Here is a 14,975-nt window from a genome sequence, read left to right on the forward strand (position 1 = left end):
ACCTTTTTGGTGGTCTGGAATTGGTACCGTGTTTCGACAAACTAGGTTTTCAATTCTCATGGCATGAGAAAATGGGCATACATGTACTCCATCTTCAGTTATTCAGTTATTATTACATGAGTCCTGGATGTGCAGGAACCTTGTGGTCAAGGTCACTAGTCCTGGAAAACAGCTTTCAATGCCCTTCAGAAGTTAGACGCAACAACAACAAGTACCAGCAAAATGAATTCGCTAACCAATTCTTAGGTTTACGGGTCAGGGGGTGGGCTGCCTGCTGGCCACTGTTCACAGCCTAGCTGGGTTTCTTAGTGATGTACAGGGAAACCTATTTAGGGGGTGTTTGGTAGCACAGACTAAACTTTAGTTCCTGTCACATCGAATATTTTATTATTAATTATAAGTATTAAACATAGATTAATTATAAAACTAATTGCACAGATGAAGGCTAATTTGCGAGATGAATCTATTAAATCTTATTAGTCCATGATTTGACAATATGGTGCTACAATAAACATATGCTAATGATGGATTAATTAGGCTTAATAGATTCGCCTCGTGAATTAGCCTACATCCATCTGTGCAATTAGTTTTATAATTAATCTATATTTAATACTTCTAATTAGTAACCAAATATTTAATGTGACAAGGACTAAAGTTTAGTCGCTGGAACCAAACATCTTTTTTAGAAGGAACAAACACACAAGGGGTGAGCAATTAGCAGTCACTCAGGATGCAATTAGCTGGACAAGACAAGCCGCAAGCTTGCAATCTAGGTGACCAGGGATTCAGGGTATTCAAGCGTATATGCAGCTGCATCCATGGCTTTTTTCTCATTGAAAAAGTGTAAAGGCAGACAGCTCTGGTCAGAATTTGCAAGTTGCGAGGCAGCAAGGAACCTGATTTAAAAGGTGTGTTCGGTTCCAAGGTTAAACTTTAGCGTATCAGATCAAAGAGAATATTATCATTTAAAAGTATTAAATAAACTCTAATTATAAAACTAATTGCAGAACTCCCAGGCTAATTCGCGAGACGTATCTAATGAGGTATATTAATCCATAATTAGCGGATGGTTATTGTAGCATCACTGTTGCAAATCATAGATTAATTAGGCCTATTAAATTCATCTCGTGAATTAGCACCCATCTATGCAAAAAATTTATAAATAAATTTTATTTAATACTTTTAAATAGTAAGATTCTATTTGATGTGACAGGACTAAAGTTTATCCCTCCGAAACCAAACAGGACTTGATGAAGTCAACACCTCCCTAACCTCATGCTGATGCAAGTCAAAGACTTCTTAATCCCCCAGCTCACCATGTCCATGGGGTGATGGGGACCAAAGCTTCTGGTACAATAGTGACAATAAAACCAGCCAGGCCTAGTTGTACGGTACCAGGCTAGGCCAGTGGGGATTGTAGGCTTTGTGTAGTTGTATTGTAGCTCAAGTGGTACCAGTAGATTGTACTAATTTAGCATGCTGTCACTGAGTACTTAGAAGGACTGATTAGTTGTAATTTGTAAAGTTTCCATGGAGTAGCTCATTGTAGTAACGCTGCATTAATCACTTGACCTTTTTGACATCAAGCAGGTCTGCAGGTGGGAACATCTTCTTCTTTTTTGAAATAAAAGGTGGGGACATCTTCAGTTGCTTACTTCAGCTAATAAAGGGGTAGGCCTGAACTAGAGACCGATGCCAGTTGCCAGCATCAATCCTGAAGGTGCCCACTCCATCATCAGATTCAAAATGTCTTCCATGTGCAGAAAAAGATTACTACAGTTCAGACTTTCTTCTTCATAACCACAGTTCAGAATTTCAATGCTCAAAAAGTTCAGAGTTCCGGAGGGCTTGTTGCCACAATTCAGACTGTCGGTGCTCAAAAAAGTTTCAATCTCAACATGTGTGTGACTCAGTGGTCCAACTGGAGACTATGTTCAGTGTTTTTCTCTTCACATTTCACTGACTTGAAGGATGGCGTGAAAATGCTAGAGTTATCGAGAGATTATGTGCCTCTTTGCAGTTGGAGGTAGACGAGTGCTGAAGGCAGGAGCTGAGTGGACAGGGATCGTCCTCACGGCATGGATGGTGGTTGCATCTGATGGGTGGGCGCATGGATAACGGGGCTAAATGCTAATGGCCATGGGAACGCATTGAGCTCCGTAGGAATCCGAGGCGCATGCACTCACAGTAGAATGTCTTGTACATTTCGTCATCCTTTCATATCACTATTGCTAATCCAACAATGCCTCAGTTTGGGACGCAGTCATGCAGATAAAACAGTTCCAGTTCGCGTAACAACGCTCCAAACGGGGATCAGCCAGGTGTCCCCATAGCACATAGGCCAAGCATTGCAAAAACTGACGCCGCAGCTGCCAATGCTGCTTTACCAATGGCCTCTCTGTTCACACTGCCCTTCTACTGATCTTGCAAGAACCTGATAAAATAACCTGAACAGTTGCAAGAGGCCAAGAAACCAAGGACTGTACCACTGTACAAACTGTCCTTTTTCCCCCGCCGTCTACACCATGCGAAAAGGAGCTGTACCAAGGCCCAAACAAATTCATTTGCTGTCTACTCTCACCAGCCACCTACCTCACGCAGGTTGCAACAAAATTCAGAACCGAATGCGCAATCGCTCCACATGCAGTAAGATACCCTGGTGCAGAGAACCACAACAAAAGGGCAAATGCAAAGCACAAATTTGCACAGGTTTATATATGGGGAAAATGCAGGAGCTGCATCAAGTCCACCGCCAAAACCTAAACAATGCTGTTTTGGCAGCCTGCAATCGCTTGGAGTTACATCAAGCACGGCATCTTTTGAGTTCTTGACGTGATTCGTAGGTCAGTGAAATCTAGTATCTGACCAAAAAATAGTAATAATCTGAGCAGAATAATCTGAACCAAAAGGAAGCCAATGACCTCATCTTTGCTCAACCATGGCTGTCCTTTGCTTTGCTGTGTTGTCTATCTATCCCATACCCTTCCTTTTTTTCTACTTTTTTTTCTCAAGCTTAATTTAGCCATGGATCATTTTCCTTGCCACTAAGCACTACCATGGCAGCATCATGAAGACGCAAAGCAGCAAGGCTTAAACAAATAAGCACTTACAAAGTTACAGGACTCTGCTAGCTAGCCTCCAAGGACAGGAGAATGCACACTTAGTGGTGGACGGCCGGACCGGGGAACACGAGGCGGCGGCGCGGCACCTCATGATGCTGCAGACATGCCCATTGACTTCCTCTTGGTGGTCTTGCCGGCGAGGACATTGCTGCCCTTGATGTCGAGCTTGTAGTACTGCACGAACCAGTCGACGAAATGCCGGAGGCCGGCCTCGAGCGAGGTGGCGGGGCGGTAGCCGAAGTCGCGCGCGGCGTGGGTGACGTTGGCGTGCGTGAACGGCACGTCGCCGTTGCTCGGCATCGTGACGACGCGCTTGTTCGCCTTCTTGCCGAGGAGCTTCTCGAGGATGGCGACCATGCGGGTGACGGGCACCGGCGAGGTGTTGCCGAGGTTGTACACGCGGAGGGGCGCGGGGCCCCGCTTCTTGCCGGACTTGGAGCCCGTGCTCTTGCCGGCCGTGTCGAGCGCGCCGAGGCAGCCCTTGACGACGTCGTCGATGTAGGTGAAGTCGCGGCGCGCGTCGGCGCCGTCGGTGGTGCGGAAGAGCGTGATGGGCTCGCCGGCGACGATGCTGCGAGCGAAGGAGAAGTAGGCCATGTCGGGGCGGCCCCACGGCCCGTATACGGTGAAGAAGCGGAGGCCGGTGATGGAGAGCCCGTAGATGTGGTTGTACGCGTGCGCGATTGCCTCGCCGGCCTTCTTGGTCGCGGCGTACAGCGACGCGGGCCGGTCCGTGCGGTGCTCCTCGGAGAAGGGCGCGTCGGTGTTGAGTCCGTACACCGACGACGACGACGCCCACACGATCGCCGGCTGCGGGTCGGCGTGCTTGGCCGCGACCTCGAAGAGGTTGACCAGCCCCTCCACGTTGGAGGCCACGTATGTCTGCGGCGCCTGCATCGCGTACCGCACCCCTGCCTGCGCGGCGAGGTGCAGCACGTGCGTGAACGGCGCCGCGGCGAAGAGCCGCTCGAGCAGCGCGGCGTCGTTGATGTCGGCGTCGAGCACCACCACCCCGCGCGACGCGAGCAGCCGCTGGCGCGCGCGCTTCAGGGCGGGGTCGTAGTAGGAGTTGAAGTTGTCGAGGCCGAGCACGCCGTCCCCGCGCCCGCGGAGCGCCAGGGAGCAGTGCGCGCCCACGAATCCCGCGGCGCCGGTGACCAGCACGGACAGGCCCCCGTCCCGCCGCGGCGTGGCGCTGCGCCGCACCTCCCGCTCCCACGCGGCGCCCCCGTACGAGGCCCCCGAGCCCAGCAGGCTCCGGTGCGACGACCTCGACCGCGGCGCGGACGACGAGCCGGACGAGGGCGCGGCGGAGAGACTGAAGGAGCGCGAGAGCAGGGACGGGTAGTGCACGGCGAAGAGGACGACGAGCGCGAGCGTGGCGAGCACCGTGGCGCGGAAGAGCAGGTGCGAGGACCCCGAGACGAGCTGCTTGGCGCCCGACGCGCGCCGCAGCAGCACCGCCGCCCCCGCCGCGTGCCGCTCCAGCCTGACGCCCTTGGCGGCCGCGTCCACCACGCCCGCCGGCATCCCCCTGCTCTGCTGTGCCCGCCGGTGGAGCTAAGGGTGAGCTTGGTTGAACGGTGAAGCGGATTGGGAGCAAAGCGAGTGATGAGCTGGGGAGTGAGGCTGTGAGAATGATGGGAGCGAGAGCGTCTGATGATATAGCCGGGGGGGGGGGGGGGGGGGGGGTGTTTGTTTGGTTGCTTGCGGCTGTGGCCTGTGGTAGGGTGGTGCTTAGCTCCCAAAACAGCAGGTGTGCTTAGACTTTAGCTCCAGAGGGATCACCGCGTTGGGGATGGCATGTCGCGTCGCTCGCGGCGGGTGTCTGAGACCGGCGGCCTCACTGTCCGTGTCAGGATTCACCGCGTGAAGGCTCGAGGGTGTGTGCGGGAATGAGTGAGCTTTTGTCCGCTTCCGCCAGGTAGCTGCCGGCCAATCAACGCCGTCCAAGTATCAACCACAGAGTGTTCTGCTCTCTCTCTGTTTTTTTTTTTTTGAAAAACAGGTAGTCTCTCTAGCAGTCTGACTCTGGGCCCCATTTTGGCCTCTGTGCCGTGTGCCTGTCGACCGTAGAGGTGAGACTATGGGCCATGTCGGCGCTAGTCGGTTTTTAGTTTTTACTGCTCTTTTGATTATGTCCCGCTATGTTTTTCGTTAGGCATGGTCTATGTCTATCGTAGCCGGAGGCCGTTCTCCTGTTTCTGGAAAAAAAAAACTTTGACCACTAAGTTTTCTCCCCAAGACCCCAACTGGATGGCAACATCAGTTTAGTTTAACTTGCATTGCAAGCGTAACATGGGGAGCATTGATAGACAATCAAGGTAGTCTTTGTTTCAGCTCGCCCATTGACCTTTTTCCTCTTTACTAACAACATGGTGCGCTAGCGCTATAGCTGGCCATCGGGCCCAAGGCCCACGGGCCAGCTCACGGCACGACTCTTTAGCCCGGCACGGTAGGGTACGAGGTTGATCGGACCCGGACCGGCCGAGGCACGGCGCGGTACGCTCCACCCAACTAAGCCTATTCTTAATACATCCATCACTTCCTACCAGCCCATTCTCTACCAAGCTCTACATACAAAATCTACCAACTCACTCTTCCACCTCTCTCCCACACCAGCCGCCGCTCTCCCTTCCTCTCCCCTCGAGGCTACTACGCAGGCGGGCGGGCTATCAAGCTCTAGGTACAAAATCTACCACCTCACTCTTCCACCTCTCTCCCACACCAGCCGCCGCTCTCCCTTCACCAGCTCCTCTCCCCTCGAGACTAATACGCAGGCGCGCGGGCGGTGAGCCATGGCTGCGAGTTGCAGCTGCGCCGGTGGCCGCCGGACTCTCGAGCCAAACGAGCCGGCACGTGCCTGGGCCAAGAGGTCAGTCCGTGGGCTGGCATGATACAATCCGTTTAGCAACTATGTCTAAATGGGTCGTGCCTAATCGGACCGTGCCGAATCAGGCCCGTGCCATGTGGGGCCAGGCTGCCCATTTGGCCACCTATAACTAGCGCTATGGCTGTACCGTCGAGTACCGAGCCAAGCGCAGTTTGTAAAGCTGTGGGAACGGAGCAGCCGGCAGACTTTGACACCAATAGCTAGGAGAAGGTTTCCATCCGTGAACCCCCTTTGCTTTTCTCAGCCTCCCTTTGACGAAACGGAACTGGAATAAGGGAGCCCCCATGCTTCGCCAACAAGATCAAAGGAAAAGCGTCTCCGATTCTCGGCTCGCACCAGTTTAGCATTTCTTTTCCTTCTTTTGGAACGGTGAAGGACGCTCATCGAATCATCAGAGTTCATCCGATTGCACCCACGTGTCTTGCAGTTGCAATCTTTTGTTTCAATCAAGATTGGCCCTGTTTCTGCATTGTATGCGTACCGTACCGTGCAGTAATAAGTCGGGTGATTAAATTAGGCCTCCTCCAATGGTACCAAATCAGCTAGGTTATAGGAGTAAAATATAATATTTTATCTAGGTGGAAGAGAGGAAAGAGAAGAGCTACCTTTTAATCAAGAGATAGTAGATCTATCTATATCTTAAGTTGTGAGCTAAAAGTTAAACCATTAAAGAAAAATAATCTTTTATGCTATCTTTTAATTGCTATGAGCTAGCAGTCGGTCCAACCTTTACAGTCTTGGAGGCTATAGGTACTTTGAGGGCACCCGCAGGTACACATCAGCAATAGTCAATGCAAAGCGACAACACGTCCAACAGGCTATTTTCTAGCACAATCTCAAGTAAAAAAAAAACACACAACCAGATTACTCTATTCCAGTCCGGCAGCGAGGCAGAAGCAGCGAGCCGTGAAAGAGGCACGGTGAGCCCCGCTTATCCGTGGAAAGGTGTGTAGCGACTCTCGCCAGGTTCAGCGACATGCTTTTATCTCTCCTAGTTTCTCTCCCCTCCACATCAACGAAATCTGACGTGGCTTGCTTGTAGAGAGCTGTTATCGACCTGTTGCGGGTGCCCTGACGGCAAAGGTCAGCGATTACGCAGCGGCGGCGGCTGGTGTGCCATGTCTGGGCGGCGCGCGATCGACCAGTGCCCCGGATCGCACGCAGCGTCACGACGCGTGGGCCCGCGCACCGGGGGAAAATGGAGCCTCGGGGATCGCGCAGACGGAGAGAGAGAGCCGGCGCTCCTTTGACCGCATGATGCCATCAGGGCCCACCGGCCCAGGCTCCAGCCCACTGCGGATGCGTCTACGCACACACAGGCCATCACGCTACTGTTGGATCTTGAGGCTTGAAGAAGTAACTGCACTGCCGTTGCAGGCCGTAAATGAAACACGTACGCGTATCGTGCTGCCCCATTCAAGACCGAAAACTACTAGCCACTGGAAGCTGGACGCGCCTGTGCTGTGTGACTGTATCCCGGTGCGCGCGCCCCCCGCAAACCAGGTGTACGCACGTCGGCGAACAGTTCCGGCGCCGGCGGTGGCCGCTGGCCGGCACTGGCAGCCTGCTGATGCATGAATGGATCGATGGATCTATGGGTCGGGTCGGTGCCTGATGAATGCTCGCAGTCGGTGGGCCAGGGTCGCAGCAGGTTCAGGTCATCGACAGCTGCCGGGTTTAAGAGCCTCACATGCCCGCGGATCGGCGGCACTGTGCCCTGTCACGGCCGGTGCGGCGAGCGGCCGCGGGCCGGGGCGCTGTCGCTTACTGTGTGCACGCACGCGGTCGCGGTCGCCGCCGCCGCCGCATGGAGAGCGAGCGCGTTCCGCGGCCGCCCAGCTCCTCCCGACGTCACATTTGTTCTCCTCCGTCTCTTTGAAACAGGTTTAGCGTTACGATGGCAAAGCTTGGCGAGTTTCGAATCCGTTTCTCTGAACAGCTGTTCTGCTCGGATGCAATGCAACTATGCAGGGCCAGATTTTGCAGGGAGATTTGGATTTACCCCAGCGCTAAGCGTAGAGGATACGATACGCGGTAAAATTGATCGGAGTGTGAGTGGGGGTAAGGTATCTTAGCTAGCCGACAGGTGGTCAGAAGGGATGCAGAGGTGACGCGCTTTACCGGGCAGAAAGTGAGACTGCACGGGATGTTTGTCGTCACTGTCCAGTGAGATCAGCTGCCTGAGGTAGCTATTAGTATATACTGATCCTGTTGTGCCGCTAGTTAAATCAACCAAACCTGCAGAGAGATTGCCTGGGTATTCGTAACCAGGTGACAACTGACAACACGGGGAGCCGCGTAGATACGCTCGTTGATCCCTGAATTTACAACAGGAGCAGTAGTAGAAAAAGGTCTGAACCTGGTGGTGGATTGGGCTGGATTCTAGCGGGTCTTGCATCGTCGGCCTTACAGCCCGGGGGGAGAGCCCGGGGGGAGAGCTCGTCAGTTTCAGGCTTTCATTCCCCTCAAGAAGTTTCAGGCTTTCAGAGCTCAACTCTGCCGTCCGCGTTCAGATTTTCATCTCGCGGAAAATAGGAGCTCAAGGCACTGCCATGTCCACGGTTTGGAGTGTGCACCACGGGTTAAACGATCTCAACATTGGTCACGCTTCGCGCTCTACTAGTGATGCATGCACGATAACACACACACCCCTCGTGGAGAGAGAGATACAGCATTATAATATTTAGATTGAGATGCTTGTCTTATATGAAGGCTATGGCCCCGCTCACACAAGAGGGATGGTACTTGGGATTTTATTGATTTTAGAAATTCTCGCAAGAACTTCATTTTTGGAGGCTCTGGCTACTCCTTCCGATGCCTTTGTTGTGTAAAATATGTCCACGTTATATACTACGGCGGAGAATGCTGAGATCTTTGCTGCTCTTATTCTCTTTGTCGAGCTTATTGTTCCGAGGCATGGCGCTAACTTCTGCATAGCGGTAACTTCGTCTGTTTGGTCTGGTGTTGCTTCGTTTGCATTCTTTCATGGCACAAGAACCCATATAGACTTTTCAGAACACCATAACATATTGAGTGAGTGCACGTAGGACTTGTTAATTCTTCTGCACCTATATGACAATCCGATTTTCTTTTTATCAGTGTTCGGAATTTTTTTAAATTTTGTAGGGCCATAGAAGATGATGAGGTGAGCCGTACGTCACCAGGCAGGCTATGGCCTCGAGGGCCAGGCTCACACATGGCCCGGACCCACTAGCTGGTGTGCTACACTGCTACTGCTAGCTCACTTGATGGAAGGTTCTTGAGGCGCACGATCTCCTCTCTCTCTCATGCATCCATCTCTTGGCCTCTTTTGGAAGCTTCAGGGCTCAGGCTCATGGAGAACATGATGGCCGAGGATGAGCGAACAAGCGTCCGAATCCACATTGCACGATTCCATTGGCTCGTGCACGATCTCGTCCGTTTCCTCCCGCCCACACACATGCATGCGTCTCTATCACTATCCGGACAGGTCCGATCTAATCCAAATCCAACGCGGCATCTAGTCCGGTCCGGACGCCGCCCTGCTGAGCTTTTCTGGACGAAGTGGACAGCTTGGCCCGTTCTCAGCCCAACGAAATAAAGATAGGCATATTTTCATGTGCGCGACCGGATGAAACGAAGATAGTGCACAAAAGGAAAGGGGAAAATCGACTGAAGAAGTGGCCAAGGAGTCGTGGAAAGACGCGAGATTCAGCTTCACCGACAGAGAGCAGAGATGCCTCATTGATAATGGAATGATCCAAAGTTCCATGATCAAACACTCTCCCCGCATTGGGCCTCTTCTGGTTTAGAGTGGTGGTCTGGAGGCCAAAATGGCCTGCGGCCCAAACCCAAGATCGAGAACGTTTCTCCTTGAATTCGTCTCTTCATTCAGAGTTCAAACTTCAGACACAGACGTAAGCTGGACTCTTGGCTCTTTGTCTTTGGCTGTGTGACCAAAATGAGAGATGACTGATGAGGTTTCATGAACCATGATCAGGGTTCAGTACACGAGCTACTCTGCCACACTCCCAGCCTTTTCATGCTTGCGGTGCAGCTTGCTACAGGACGATAAACTTGATAACATCCAGCACTCTGATCAGAAACCTGGTGATGTCTTGTTTGATTCAGTGTGTGTCTATAACTGCAAGTCCGCAACACCTCCTTCCCTCCAGGCCTCCACCTCGAGTACCGGTGAGTGGAGTCCTCAATTATGACAATAATAATGGGGAGTAATTTTGTGTCCATGCCTAGACAGTTATGAATTCAGTAAACAAAATATGCAAGCGTAGTGTAATTTTTGTTTTCTCTTTTTTTGGCGAGGGTATATTTTTTGTTTTCTAAAGATGCAGAAGTAGCTTTTGAGCGTGCCAAGAACAAACCCGCACACCAATATCGTACATTCACTTCAGAGTGAGTTCAAACCTGTGGTACACATGCTGCAAATTCAAAACTGAAGAACCAACACAACAATGCAATGCTTACTCTAGCATAACAGTAACCATGAACAGCTCTATATATCACTTCAAAAAAGTGAAGCTATAACAAAAAGGATTGTGGAGACTGTTTAATGGCCCAGAAATGGAATGAAGTCTAGGCTGAATCATAACCTCCCCTTTCTCCAAATTTGGAGTCCCCAAAGGAACCAACATTTGTATCCATCACCATCCATCAGCACATCTCTATTTGCACCATCCAAAGCATGAGAACTTCTGCAGGTAAACCAGGTGCAAAGCTCAATCAGATTACTGCACAATGGGCAAGCAAGGGCATGGACAGACCAGCGAGCTTTCTCGCTCCACTCACCGATGAGACGTAGCCGTCGTCGTGCTGCTTGGCGCCGTTGCCACGCGCGGCGTCCTTGTCGAACGCCCCCGGCTTCCCGGCCTGGGTCTGCTTCTCCTCCCTCACCTTGTTGAAGATGTGCGTGTAGCCGTCCGCCGACGCCGGGTTCGAGTCCCAGTCGCCGAACTTGGGCACCGCCGAGCCCCTCGTCGGCTGCACCAGCAAGCGCGCGCAAACCGATCAGCTTCCAAGCGCATGTCAATGCAGGGCAGCAGCAACCTTACATAGAGCAGAGCCTCACCGTCTCATTGCCGCGCGCGCCCTTGGCCCGGGACCGCTCGACGGAGTTGGCGACGAGGCCGTAGCCGCCGCTCTCGGAGCTGTACGGGTGCACCGGCGACTGCTCGACGCTGTATCCGCCGCCTCTCCTCGGCGGCTCGCCGCCGGCGTGGCGGTGGTACGGTGACCCGGCGTAGGGGTTGGGCGACCGCGGCGGCGCGTCGCTGGGGCGGCGCTCGTGCCGCGGGGGCGGCGGAGGAGCCGGCGACGACCTCCCGGCATCGGAGCGGTTCGGCGACGGCGCGGCGATGGAGAAGGCTTCCGGGTTCTCGGTGGGGTCGTTGGGGTTGATCATCTTGCCGCCGGCGCCCTTGCCCTTGCGCGCGTTCTCGAAGAAGAGCGTGTACGGCACGTTGCCATCGTTGTCCCAGTTGCCGAACTTGGGGACGTGCGCGTTCTTCTGCTGCTGCGAGCACGCAAACGTTCATTCAGGCCGAGAAGAATCAGCCATTGCCACCATTTTTTCCTAGAACAAATGTGGAACTACGTTTTGCAATGTAAACTCATAATAGCACTATGACTATGTTTAGTACTAGACATAACACAACACCTTAGTATGATTCTAATTCTACTTGAAATATCGAATTTGTTCTGAAAAAAGCAGACGAAAGTGCTAAGAGTCAATGCTTTTTTTTTTGGTTATCCTTCTTCTATAGAAGAGGTCATCAGTCAGAATCGTAGACCAGTTGCAATGGTAGAACATGGACACCAGGTCAAGTTGACATGGCTAAGTCACGGTGGCAGTAGATGGGCATGATCGACCAAGGTAAACAAATCAAATGGGTGGAAATCACACGCCATGACTTCCGGCCGTTTACACACTGCATGAACTAATCAACTGAACGTTTGATTGATGTAACAGAGAAATCAACCACATGCTTCTGATTCGCCACTTGTGCAAACTAAGGCCACGAAGGGCACGCTAGTGCAGTGATTGGTACTTCAGGTTTGACGATCTGCAAAACTTCTGAAGGCAGACTGACAGCGAAGGCGTGCCCGGCTGACGCCTCATGCGTTTACTTCAGTTTCCAACTTGGAAAAAAATGTTCCAGTCAAGAGTACCAGAGCATCTTACGTGCACATATGTATCGCTTTGAATTGCAGCATACATAATCGAATCTTCATGCATACGAGCTGTTCTACGATATGGACAGTGTCTTAGCAGGTAAGAGCGGCTGGTACCAACTAAATAATTAAGCTAATACAACCAGGAGTCCAGGACGTCGTATTCCAGTGAGTTAACCTGGCAACATCCCAAGCTTTTTTCATCATTTATTCATTCATTTATGACATGAAGACCATGGGGCAATAGACTGTGATCGAAAGATATTCGTCAAGTTTCGGGGACTCTATCACAAATTGTGGATATCCAGACGCCAAGAAAATGACCAGTTCAGACAAGAAATGGGTTCTAGTTCTACTCGGTTGCTCTACTCAGTGCAATTCGATTGCTCCTCCAAAGAAGGTTGGTTGAACACATATGTATGATTTAGGAGAGAAAAAGTCACAGCTAGCTCAAGATGCAAGATAAAAGTAATCGTAGCGACCATCTTGTTCCTTCAGAAAATTCAGGTTCAGATATATATCGTATTGTTCGAAAGAAAAAAGGTTCAGATATCGCATCCCGGACCCATATAGCGAGACCCGCACCTACTGCACAAAGACGAATTGAACTCCTTTCAAGCGAATCAAGGAACTACCAGTTCTTGGGGGAAAACGTTGTTCTTGCCTAAGACAAGATTAAAAGTAGAGAGTGCCGAACGGTAGGAAAACAATCTCGTGTACTTTCGTTGCTTTTTGGTAATGAAATCAGGGTGACTATGCTTCAAAATCTAACCGAAGACTGGGAGTTACAACCGAAAGGAACCGTAAGAAACACCGAAGGTTGTCGCCACAAAGAAGAGCATGCAAGGAGCTGAGGAAGAGAGGAACTTACAGCCATGGCGTTCCCAGCGCCGAGACGAGCGAGCGAGCGAGCCAGAGAGAGAGAGAGAGAGAGAGATCGATCAGGCCCGGCGGTATCTGAAGCAGTGTCTCGAACGGCTGCCGGCCTGCAACTGCAACTCTGCAAGAAGAAGGGGATGGATTTATGCTCCTGTCTGTTCCCACTGGCCCCTGGCTATTAGCTTGCTTGCTGATCGACCCTCGTGAGGCCGGCCGGCAGGACTACAACTCCAAGAAAATGACGGGGAGAGGCCGGTTGCATTCTTATGTACAAGGTGCCACGAGGCCCCTTTCTAGTAGTACTTATTTCTCTCTCTCTCTCTCTCTCTCTCTCTCTCTCTCGTGTTTTCTTGCATATCAGTCCCTTGAAGTGGTTAAGGAAACGCTTGTGAGTTGCGGCTTGTATTTGTTATTTCTGAATGATGTACCAGCCCCAGCCGACAGCCGTGATACAGAGGTTTAGAACAGAACAACAATTAGATGGAGTACGCTGTGGTTTTGGTGAAAAAACGAAAAAAAAAGACAGCAAGTTCGTGCCAAGGAATCCTAAATATTTACAAAAATTTGCTACAAGACCTGATCAAAACACGGTTCTATTCCAGAAACCCGAGGACTGTGGGGGTCTGAAACGAAAAGGGCGAGCTCAAACGAGACCGTTGACGGCGACGGTTGACGAGCTCAACGAAGGGAGCGCCAGGGCCCCGGTCCACCGCGGCGCCGGACCAACGCTTTAACAAACGCCGGCGGCCATCTCTGACCGGTCGCCGCTCCGCTGGCGCTGCATTGCCGCGCAGCCAACAAGCCAACAACCCCAAGCGACACGAGCTCGTTCGCCGGATGCTTCGTTCCAGTTCCAGGCAGCTGCCCACCAAATGGTCCCTTTTCTCCTCGTGGGTCACTCTCCAGTCTCGACGCACGCACCTCAGCAGAGCAGAGCACCTGCCGGCTGCCGTCGTGGCAGCTTCTTGACGGGCCCCAGACGCCCAGGCCAGGCTCTGCTCTCTCGCGTGCCCGCGAGGCCGGCCGCGACCGCGACGCGCTGAACGGCAAGACCCGCGGGTCTGGTGCCTGGTGGAGTGGTGGGGGCCGGAGCGTGCGCGTCGTCCGTTCTCCTTGGGCGGCTCTCCGGCAGTAGGCACGCGGGACCGCGACGACGAGTCGGAGCCGACGCGACTCGCTCCTCCCGGCCGCCGCACAGGTCGTCCGTCTACGAGGCTATTCCCCGGTCGGTCGGGGGCGCGCTGGCCTCCTCCTCGCCGCTCGATCGCGGCGGCTTTGCATTGGCTGGCACGCGTGGGTCGTTCGGTCGTCTGAGGTTGAAAGCGTCCACGCTCTCGGACGCCTGGCGCCGCACGTACAGGGTTCAGCGCGAACGACCTGCTCCCCAGTACAGAAATGGAGGAGGACGCGGCTGTTTCATTTCCCATGTACCGGCTCTGTTATTCTTTTCGTTTCAAAAAAATAAAAACTCTGTTCCTCTGTGACACAATATGGTTGCGCCGTCGTTGCCACCGCGCCATGATAAACTTTAGTTGGGAATTGCTTTTGTAGAGAGAAACTTGCATGCAATTTTGCTCTCCTCCGATGGACTTTTCTTTCACAGGTTACCCGTCAAATTGCCCAACTAACAAGTATAACAGCTCAACAACCTCTCCGCGTAAATGTACGAATATGAGCATGCTTTGCTTCTCCAGTCCATTGGGCGCCACCTCAGCAAAGTCGCTCGCACAGGTGCCACGTCAGCTAATAAAAACACAGTTGTCATTTAAAGACAGCGCTACTTTTACCGTGCAAAAGGTTTTCTGCCCTCCCGCTGGGCATGGACAAATTCCCAATGCATTATAGACCTTAGCTGGGCCTGTATTAGACGTGGGCCTTACGTATCCCAAAATATACCAGTATTGGGCTGATTT

General features: G+C 52.2%; 2 protein-coding genes across 3 annotated transcripts; both read right to left on the reverse strand.

Annotated features, from left to right (window-relative positions):
• Positions 1-2,691: 2,691 nt before the first annotated feature.
• LOC112897101 (UDP-glucuronate 4-epimerase 6-like) lies at positions 2,692-4,766 on the reverse strand. Its single transcript, XM_025965299.1, has one exon. It carries the CDS (start codon positions 4,650-4,652, stop codon positions 3,210-3,212), a length of 1,443 nt encoding a protein of 480 aa, XP_025821084.1. The 5' UTR covers positions 4,653-4,766; the 3' UTR covers positions 2,692-3,209.
• A 5,583-nt stretch (positions 4,767-10,349) lies between these two features.
• On the reverse strand, positions 10,350-13,317 carry LOC112898488 (RPM1-interacting protein 4-like). Of its 2 annotated transcripts, none has more exons than XM_025966823.1 (4): positions 13,055-13,317; positions 11,081-11,521; positions 10,801-10,992; positions 10,350-10,706 (listed from the first exon to the last, which is right to left on the reverse strand). In XM_025966823.1, exons 1-4 carry the CDS (start codon positions 13,058-13,060, stop codon positions 10,677-10,679), a joined length of 669 nt encoding a protein of 222 aa, XP_025822608.1. In that variant the 5' UTR covers positions 13,061-13,317; the 3' UTR covers positions 10,350-10,676. The 2 variants fall into 2 exon arrangements, with proteins under 2 accessions (XP_025822608.1, XP_025822607.1); XM_025966822.1 differs by having other exon boundaries at positions 11,081-11,524; positions 13,055-13,316.
• Between the last annotated feature and the right edge of the window lie 1,658 nt (positions 13,318-14,975).

This window comes from Panicum hallii, chromosome 6 (genome assembly GCF_002211085.1).
Source record: "Panicum hallii strain FIL2 chromosome 6, PHallii_v3.1, whole genome shotgun sequence".
NCBI lineage: Eukaryota > Viridiplantae > Streptophyta > Magnoliopsida > Poales > Poaceae > Panicum > Panicum hallii.

Bases quoted from the DNA above. Each gene is read 5' to 3' on its own strand.
- LOC112898488 (XM_025966822.1), bottom strand. The intron at 10,993-11,080 runs GTGAGGCTCTGC...TTGCTGGTGCAG, and splicing joins GCGCGCGCGGCAATGAGACG to CCGACGAGGGGCTCGGCGGT. The intron at 10,707-10,800 runs GTGAGTGGAGCG...GTTTACCTGCAG, and splicing joins ACGACGGCTACGTCTCATCG to AAGTTCTCATGCTTTGGATG.
- LOC112897101 (XM_025965299.1), bottom strand. From the start codon at position 4,652: ATGCCGGCGGGCGTGGTGGACGCGGCCGCCAAGGGCGTCAGGCTGGAG.